Here is a 10093-nt window from a genome sequence, read left to right as displayed (position 1 = left end):
TAGAGTGCAAATATCCAAATAATACAAAGAACTCACAAAGTTAGACTCCAGAGAGCCAAATAACCCTATTAGAAATGGGGTACAGAACTAAACAAAGAATTCACAGCTGAGGAATATAGAATGACTGAGAAGAACCTAAAGAATAGTTCAAGTCCTTAGTCATAAGGGAAATGCAAATCAAAACAATCCTGAGATTGCACCTCACACAAGTCAGAATGGCTAAGACCAAAAACTCACGTGACAGCAGATGCTGACAAGGATGTGGAGAAAGAGGAACACTCCTCCATTGTTGGTGGGATTGCAAACTGGTACAACCTCTCTGGAAATCAGTCTGGAGGTTCCTCAGAAAATTGGACATTGTACTACCTGAGGACCCAGCTATTCCTCTCCTGGGCATAGACCCAAAAGATACTCCAACATACAACAAAGACACACTTGGTATGCACTCATTGATAAGTGAATATTAGCCCAAATGCTTGAACTACCCAAGATGCACAGACCACATGAAACTCAAGAAGGAAGGCCAAAATGTATATGCTTAAAAGGGGAACAAAAATGACCATAGAGGAGATAGAGAGGCAAAGTTTAGGCCAGAGACTGAAGGAATGGCCATTCAGAGCCTGCCCCACATGTGGCCCATATATATACAGCCACCAAAACTAGATAAGATGGATGAAGCTAAGAAGTGCATGCTGACAGGAACTGGAGATAGATCTCCCCTGAGAGACACAGCCAGAATATGTCAAATACAGAGTTGAATGCCAGAAGCAAAACACTGAACTGATAACAGGACCCCCATTGGAGGCATTAGAGAAAGGACTGGAGGAGCTGAATGGGCTTGTGACCCCACGAGAACAACAATGCCAACCAACCAGAGCTTCTAGGGACTAAACCATTCCACTTCCAAAGATTATACATGGACTGACCCTGGGCTCCAACTTCATATGTAGCAGTAAGTAGCCTTGTTGGGGCACCAGTGGAAGGGGAAGCCCTTGGTTGTGCCAAGGCTGGACCCCTAGTGTAGGGGATTGTTGGGGGTGCGGTAATGGGGAATGGATGTGGAGGGGAACACTCATATAGAAGGGGAGGGGTAGGGATTAGGGGGCTGATGGACAGGAAACTGGGAAAGGAAATAATATTCTAAATGTAAATAAAAAATATCCAATTAAATAAAATGGAAGAAAAAAGAAAACTTAAAAAAAGTACATCTAAGAAAAATTTTTCTTAGAAATGTGCTTAATTCTACCTATAACATGTGTGTGTGTGTGTGTGTGTGTGTGTGTGTGTGTGTGTGTGTGTGTGTGTGTGCGCGCGCGTGTTCCAGCATCTTGTGAAGTCCAGGTACTTACTACACCTGGGACAGCTCCAGAGAAGTGACCTCCAGATGTTCAATCTCCTCTCGCAGACACGGACACTTCTATTGGACATATTCCTTCTGACCTATCCTTAGATGGTTCCACAGACCCTGAACAACAAGGAAACAGACAACTCTAAGACTGGACAAACATCCCCTACCCACTTTTTTAGGTTCCCTAGAGACATGTCACCCCAAATAAGCATGAAGTAGTCAGAGATCACAATGACCCTATTCCTGCTCCACCATCGCCTTTCTAATTTTTCTTTTTCAATTAAACCAAAATGGAAAAATGTTAGCATTCTGTCTAAGCTCCACCCCCACAGTTGCCTGACAGCAACCAGATATTCCTGACACTATGAAAGGGGCTGCTTGCCCCCTCCTCACTCTCTTGCTCTTGTTCTCTTGCTCTCACCCTCTTTCCCCTTTCTCCCTTTTCTCCCTATTCCCCTTGCCCTTTCTCTCTACATGCTCATGGCTGGCTTGTACTCTACTCTCCTTCTCTACTCTCTTCTCCTCTTTCTTCTCTCTTGTCCTTCTCCCTTGTCTTGTCCTTTCATTAAATCTCTCCATGTGGAAAAATTGAAAAAAAAAAACCCAATGGGGGGAAAACCGAGGCATGGAACTAATCAGAGAATTCTCAAAAGATTAAATACGAATGACTTAAAAAAATACCTTTTTAATTTACATTATCCTAGCCATCAGGAAACTGCCTTGCAATTTCATCTTACTCCGATCAGAATGGTGTTGAGTGGTTTGTTTTCAAGTTTTACTAGAGAGCAATGGTGATTTTTTTTTAAAAAAACTGCATGATATTGGTACAGAAATAGACACATCGACCAATGAAATCAAATGGAAGACCCAGAAATAAACTCACACACCTATGGACGCTTGATTCTTGATAAAGAAGCCAAAACTATACAGTAGAAAAATGAAAGCATCTTCAACAAATGGTGCTAGACTAACTGTATATCAACATGTAGAAGAATGAAAATAGTCCATACTTACAACCCTGCGCAAAGCTCAAACCCAAGTGGATCAAGGGCCTCAACATAAAACTGGATACACTAAATCTAGTAGAAGAGAAAGTGGAAAATACCCTTGAATGTGTTGGTATAGGAGAGAAGTTCCTGAACAGAACACCAATGGCTCAAGCTCTAAGATCAGCAATTGGTAAATGGAACGTCATGAAACTGCAAAGCTTCTGTAAGGCAAAGGACATTGTCAACAGGATAAAACACAGTCCACAGGTTAGGAAAATACCTTAACCAATCCTACAACGAACAGAGGGCTCATATCCAAAATTTACAAAGAACTAAAGAAGTTAGACACCAACAACCCAAAAATCTAATTGGGTATAGAACTAAGCAGAATTCACAACAGAGGAATCTTGAACAGCCAAGAAGCACTTAAAGCAATGTTCGGAGTTCTTAGTCACCAGGGAAATGCAGACCAAAACAACTCTAATGTTCTATCAGACACTTACCAGAATGGCTAAGATCAAAAACTTAAGAGATAGCACATGCTGGCCAGTATATAGAGCAAGAGGAACACTCATCAATCACTGGTGGGAGTGTAAACTTATACAACCACTTTAGAAACCAATTTGGAGTTTTCTCAGAAAACTTGGAATAGCTCTACCTCAAGGCCCAGCCATGCCACTCCTGGGTCTACACCCAAAAGATGCCCCAACATCTCACAAAGGCACTTGCTCAACTATATTATAGCAGCTTTATTCATAATAGCCAGAAACCGGAAACAACCTAGATATCCCTCAACTGAAGAATGGATAAAGAAAATGTGGTATATCTACACAATGTAATACTATTCGGCTTTTAAAAGCCAAGACATCACTAACTTTTTAGGCAAATGAATGGAACTTAAGAATATCATTCTGAGGGTTGGGGATTTAGCTCAGTGGTAGAGCACTTGCCTAGGAAGCACAAGGCCCTGGGTTCGGTCCCCAGCTCCGAAAAAAAGAAAAGAAAAAAAAAAGAATATCATCCTGAGTAAAGTAACTCAAACCGAAAAACACATGCATAGTATATACTCACATCTAAGTGGATATTAGCCATAAAATACAGGCACCATGTTACACTCCATAGACCCAAAGAGAGGGTGTAAAGAAGGAAGGCCCAAGCAAGGAAGCTTGAATCTCATTCAGAAGAGGGAATAAAATAATCATAAGATGTAGATGAAGAGAGAGAATTGGGAGGGATGATGATGGGGAGATGAATGGAGGATTTGGTATCAGATGTAGGGAAATCAGGAGAGATGGCTAGATGAACATGAAAAGAAATGGAAATCTGCAACTGACAGGGGTGAGGAGGTGGTGGGCATCTCCAGGATGAGATGTGGACTGGGACAAGGGAGGCACCCAACAATTAATGAGGGTGGCCTTAGCTGTGACTCACTTCACTGGGGATAATGGAACCTAAAGAGGTCACCTCCTGTATCCAGACAGGAACTCCAGTGGAGCAATGGAGACACCAACCCATCTACAAAACGTTCAACCTAAAATTTACCCTATCTACAAGTAATACAGACATGGGGGAGGGAGCAGAGACTGAGAGAATGGCCAACCAATCACCACCCAACTTGAGACCCATCCCACGGACAAGCACTGATTGCTAACACTATTAATGATACTCTGTTAGGCTTGCAGACAAGAGTCTAGTATGGCTATCCTCTTAGAGCCTCCACACAGCAACTGAAGCAGACAGATATAGACACCCACAACCAAACAGTGGTTGGAGCTTGGGGATTCTTAGGGAAGAATAGGAGGAAGGATTGTGTATCCCAAATGGGATAGGAACTCCACAAGAAGACCAACAGCATCAAATAACCTAGACCCTTGGGGCTCTCAGAGTCTGAACCAACAACCAAAGAATATACTCCTCCCTGCACATATGTAGCAGAGGTGTAGCTTGATCTTCATGTGGGTTCTGAACAACTGGAGCAGAGACTACCCCAAAAGCTGTTGCCTATACATGTGATGTGTTCTACTAGCTGGGTTGCCTTGTCTGGCCTCAGTTGGAAAGAAAATGCCTAGCTTTGAAAAGACTTGAAGTGCCAGGGAGGGGAGAGATGCCCAAGGCCTGCCACCTGCCTAGAGGAGGAGGAGGAGGAGAGGGGAGGGGGAAAAGGACTATGTGAGGGGTGACATGAATAAGTAAAGACAATTTAATTAATAAATTTTAAAAAATTTAAGCGGTTCGTTTCAAGAGTACACATGAAGCCAGCCACATATGTAGCAGAGGATGGCCTTCTTGGGCATCAATGGGAGGAGATGCCCTTGGTTCTGTGAAGGCTTGATGCCCCAGTGTAGGGTGATGCTAGGTCTGGGAGGTGTGAAGGAGGGGGTGGGGGAGCACCCTCATAGAAACAGGGGGAGAGGAGGTGGGATAGGGGGATTCCAGAGGGGAACCTGGGAAAGGGGGTAACATTTGAAATGTAAATAACATCCAATTTTTTAATGCAAAAAAGAGAAAAATATGATTTGTTTCCAAGTTAGATTTCTTTGACAAAATAATTGTTAATTTACAAGTGGCTATCAATTGCAGATAGTGTCTAGTTTAAGGATGAGGACATATGTCCATTTCTTTCATCTCCAGGACCCATTTTGGTGAGGACCTATGAGGCCCTGTCCATACTGCCAGAATTGTGAGTTCTATTGTGCATAGATCCTCTTGAGGGTCTTGTTTTTTTTTTTGGTGTCCTCTCTCCCCTCTGGCTCTTACACTATTACTACATCCTCTTCCATAGAGTGCCTGTGCCCTGGGGAGAAGAAATTGATAGAAACATCCCACTTAGGACTGAGTGCTTCATGGTCTCTCGCTCTTTGAATGTTATCTACTTGCATATCTCTGTTTGTGTTCCCATCTGCTGCAGAAATAATGGTCTCTGGTGGTAGAATGCCTTTACTTATTTTACTGCTGTGTCCTTTGCAGCACAGTAGTATTTGGGATTCCCCTAGGCCTCTAGCACATCTGATCTCAGATTCTTGGCCACCCAAGCAACATTGGATATGGATTCTATCTCATGAAGTAGGCCTTAAATCCAATCAGATTTTGGTTGGTTACTGTACTCGCTGGTTATATGTCAAGGTAACACAAGTTAAAGTCATTGGAGAGGAAGAAGCATCAATTGAGAAAACACCTCAAAAGATCCAGTTGTAGGGCATTTTCTTAATTTGTTATCAGTGGAGGAGGGCCCAGTGCCATCCTTGGGTTTGTGGTCTAGGTTCTATAAGAACAACAGTCTAAGCAAGCAAGCCAATAAGCAGGACTCCTCTATGGCTTCTGCATCAGCTCCTACCTAAACAGATTCAGAAGTTTAATCCAGTATCATCATGGTGGGAAGCATGGCAGTGTAAAGGTAGATATGATGCCAGAGAAGGCAGTGGTCCTACATTCGGATTGGCAGACAGCAGGAAGAAAGAGTGATTCTGGGACTGCCTTAAGCATTTGAAACCTCACAGCCCATCCCCAGTGACATGCTTTCTCCAACAAGGCCATAACTACTCTAACAACTGCACACCTCCTAAAAGTGCCACTCCATATGAGCCTATAGGGACCATTTTCATTAAGATCACCACACCATTGGAGCCCTTTGTCTAACAACGCAATTGTATAACCTACTCCCAGTACTGGAAGCTTTATTTGGTGATGAGAGATGTCCACTTGAAGCTGTCTCCCCCAGTATTTGGCAATTTCATGTAGCTCACTTCCATATATGTATATATTATAGGAAATTTCTACTATAACAGGTTTCCACGTGACCTCTCAGAGGGCCCTTAGTTTAGCTATCTCTCCCAGTATTCCCTCCCTTGCCAACTCTGACTTCCCCCTCCTAATTTGATCTTCACATTCTAGAAGTACATCTTCTTGTTCATTAAAAACTATCTATTCTATTTCCCATTCCTAGTGAAATTTATCACTGCCACCTAGTCTGGAGCACTTTAAAAAATAATTACTAGCCATTTCCATTTCTTTTTTTCTTTCCTCCTCCTCCTTATCTTCCTTTTTTATTCTCCTCCTCCTCCTCTTTTCCTCTTCCTCCTCCTCATCACTTTTGAAAACTATTCATTGCAGTTACCCATTTATGAATGGCATTTTTATTTCCTTGGTATTTATTTTCTCTCATTGGGGGGTGAGCTTTGATTCTTCAGACATGTTTAGTCTGCTTGGAATACCTACAACTATCAAGAAATTAGTAAAGCGTCATGGGAAAAGGATATTCCAGGAGGAAAATTAGAATACAAGTTAAATGAGGAGGAGAATGGAAGGGTAGGGTAGAGGAAGGAATGTGGCGAGGGATAAAGAATGCTGTAGTTGTATTTTTTTACTACATTAATTGTGTATCTGTCTGTTTCAATGGTGAGTGGGGGGGTGTATACACATCCTGCAATGTTCTTTACATGGAGGTCAGAGAAAAACATGAATAGATCCGTTTACTCCTTCTACCATGTGGGTCTGAGGAACTGAAATCAGATCACCAGGCTTAGTGACAAATAACTGTACCCATTGACACCCCCCCACCACCACTTGTATGAATACCACTAAGTCTGACTACTGAGTTCAACCTACAGAACTAACATGGTAGAAAAATGGTACTGAGTCATAAAGGTTCATCTTGGACTTCAACATGTGTCATGGAATGACAATATAGAAAGACACACAAAATAAATAAATGCAAATATTATGTAATAGAAAGTAATCTAGACAACTCTGAAGGATTGATGAAAAACTTTAAAGGTATACAATGAATGCAAGAGCATCAAATACAATGGAGTAAGTTAAATGTAGACTACAAAAGACATCTAAGCCATACGATGGAAAGACAAGGTATCGGCTTCAAGACAAGTCAATAGTAGAATGCTCGCTGACATGCTCCATTGCCAGGATTCAAGGAACAGCACTGAAAAGCGAAGTTACAATGATTTTAATATTTGTATATACATAGTCACATGTAAATACATATAAATATACATCATAATTTATTAATGATTTTAAAGTTTTGAAATTTATTAATGATGTAAAGCTTTGGAATTTATTAATGATTTTAAAGCCTGAACAGGTAAACAAGCTATGTCTCGGCAGTGTGGGATGGGATTACTAGTCATGTTTCCTGTGGACAGTATTATCTGTATTTTGTCAGTTGAGTAAGCATGTGCTGGAAAAAATATAAAAGTAATGGTGCCAACGACATCAACTTCAAATTATGTATTTACTAGGAAAAGCTAAACTGGACAGTCTTTCAATGCATACACAAAATAGAATTAGATGCTGTGATGCTGAAGTGACCTCAGCCCATGTAATGGCTAATATTAACTGTAAACTTTATTGTATCAGGATGTTCAAGGCATTCCTCAAACACCTCTCTGGATGTGTCTGTGACATATCTAGACTTATTAGGATATGATGTTTCTGACCCAATTAAATATTAAAGCCATGGGTTCTTTCAAATTTTGTATAGATTGTTAAGTGTTGTAGGCTGGGTTGAAGAAAGCAGTCACTGGCTAACTAATTAGTAAGTAATAAGTCAGGATTAACTGAATGGAGGTTAGGCAGTGGCCCGGCTATTGTGCTCTTTAAGGCATATTGAAATATAAAAGCTTGTGCACTTGTGCATGTGCCTTTCATTTGGAAACATAACCCACTGAAGTGGGAAGTAACCTGCACTGGGCTTTATTTATTAATATTTAATATGACAGATATGTACTGGAACTAAAAATATTGGCTTGCAACCTTGGCAAAAGAGGCATCAATAATCTGAAGGTTCATAAAGGGCAGGTGTGAGATCTGTCTTATTCACTAGGATAAAAACCAGTGTTGATAAAGGTGATGAATGTCACTTATTGATGGAACTATGGAGGAAGCAAAGGAAGGAAGAAGTATCTAGAAGAGGGAAGCACTGGGCAGTGGGAAGCAGAGATCAGCTCTCTGTCCCTACCTGAACTGCTGACACATCAGCAATGGATGCTGACTACAGGCAGGTGTCAGGACTTGGTCAGTTCAGGGAACAGATGTTGTGAGGTTATGAGAGCACAAGGAAGGGGGAAGGGCTCACCTGCAGCAGAATTGAGCAAGAAGTAGCCTGGCCTCTAAAACTCATTGCAGAGTGATTGGTCGTGGCAACATGTAAAATCCAGTGTTAGATTATAATGGTGGAAAGTCTTATTTAAGCAGTGAGAAGAACAATCTTGCATCCCAAAGAGGATATCAACACCTGTATATGAAGGAAAGCAACAGAGAAACACAAACAGTTGTGAAATCGGAATCTCAATAATTGAGGAGAGTCATGCTCCCCAGTGTAATCTATGCCAGCTACATTGAAGTTACTGTAGTTACCGTCAATCAACCTGTAATTCGGCCAGCAGGAATGTTTCCCATCCCCAAAACTGCTGAATAGAATTTTACAATTCAAATGCTCTCATCCCAAGAGAACTTCTCAAGACCATGCAGAGACTCCCCCCTCAAAAATGTGTCTTCATCTGGCCAAGAACAGAAGACAACCAGTACCAAGTACAAAAGAGCCTTGCCCTGAGTTTACACAGAAACACAGTCCCCCACAGTTTCTGCTTTGTCCCAGGAGTGCAGCAAGTGCTACTTCATTTGTCAGCAGCAAACAGGATCACCCTGAAGTCTCCCAGACTTGACCCACCTTGAGAAACTACCAGTATGCCACATTCCTGGTCCTCTTTAGCCTCACAGGTGGAGTTTCCTTTCTCACAAATTCCATCCGAGTTTAACATATCGCACTCCAAACATCTCAGAGCTACAAGGCAAAAATCAAGAGTAAGAGTTTCACTCATTAACCAGATTGAAGCCAGCTTATCTTATGGCTATAGTCAATGAATAATCAACAGTGACCAAACAAAGATCTGTGTGTATGCTGAGCTGAGCCCTACAGGGTGATCCATGATCTTGAAGCCTAGGAAAGGTTTAAGAAGAGCCAGATTTTCCCACACTCAAATGTGAATGGACAGGGATGTAGGGAGGAAGATCAGAGCTCTGCTGTAGGAGCTTGAGCTTACCACCTATGACCAGACAGGTGCTCCCCATCACATCATTATCTGCATCCTGTCAAGGACCTTCCAGCATTATTTTCAATGCAAATATAGACCTGTGCACACGTCAGCTGGAGGAATTGAGAATATTAGTTTCTTAAAACCTGAGGAGGAAAGCTGAAGTACTAGGAGAAAGGACACCAGGACCAGAGCTGTGACAAAGAAGAAGAGGGACTGGAGAGGTCCCTACTGTGTACAAGAAAGGGCAGGGAAGGAAGGTGGTGTGAGAACACAGAAATGAAGGGTGAAGTCACTTATAAAAGTAGTCCAGTCTAGTATCTTACTCCTCACCTCCCAAAACCCAATACCCTTTGACAGATTGTCTGCTTGATGGCACCATCTGCCATGATCTCACCTTGCAGGAAGCCTATCACAAATGAGAGGCCCAGCAGAAGGAGCAGGATATTCTTCCCCATGGCAGTGATCTCCTAGGTATGAAGAGTAGCTGAGATAGGACTGAGTACTCAAGGCCTCAACTATGCATGTTTATATATGAACTCAGGCTAGCAGGAAAAGCCAATGGGATCCCAAGCCAGTGGGCTGAGCAGATAGCCTAGAGGAAGCACAGATCCTACGTGCTTCACCATGTCTGCTCACATCTACACCACTACGCAATGGTTCAAGTTCTTCTGGATTCGTGTCTACATATTTATTTCACTAACTTTCCA

The 10093-nt window shown here is 42.0% G+C and overlaps 1 protein-coding gene across 1 annotated transcript; it reads right to left on the bottom strand.

Moving 5' to 3' along the window:
* Positions 1-5662: 5662 nt before the first annotated feature.
* On the bottom strand, positions 5663-9887 carry Pate14l3 (prostate and testis expressed 14 like 3). Its single transcript, NM_001416642.1, has 4 exons — positions 9781-9887; positions 9020-9133; positions 8426-8584; positions 5663-7273 (listed from the first exon to the last, which is right to left on the bottom strand). The coding sequence occupies exons 1-3, from the start codon at positions 9839-9841 to the stop codon at positions 8460-8462; spliced, it is 300 nt and encodes a 99-aa protein (NP_001403571.1). The 5' UTR covers positions 9842-9887; the 3' UTR covers positions 5663-7273; positions 8426-8459.
* Positions 9888-10093: the final 206 nt, after the last annotated feature.

Source organism: Rattus norvegicus, chromosome 8 (genome assembly GCF_036323735.1).
Source record: "Rattus norvegicus strain BN/NHsdMcwi chromosome 8, GRCr8, whole genome shotgun sequence".
In the NCBI taxonomy this organism is placed as follows: Eukaryota; Metazoa; Chordata; class Mammalia; order Rodentia; family Muridae; genus Rattus; species Rattus norvegicus.
The sequence above is the reverse complement of the archived record's forward strand: the minus strand, read 5'-3'. Positions and strand labels throughout refer to the sequence as shown.

Bases quoted from the DNA above. Each gene is read 5' to 3' on its own strand.
- Pate14l3 (NM_001416642.1), bottom strand. From the start codon at position 9,841: ATGGGGAAGAATATCCTGCTCCTTCTGCTGGGCCTCTCATTTGTGATA. The intron at 9,134-9,780 runs GTGAGATCATGG...TTTGCCTTGTAG, and splicing joins TGTGATAGGCTTCCTGCAAG to CTCTGAGATGTTTGGAGTGC. The intron at 8,585-9,019 runs GTGGGTCAAGTC...CTTCATATACAG, and splicing joins CATACTGGTAGTTTCTCAAG to GTGTTGATATCCTCTTTGGG.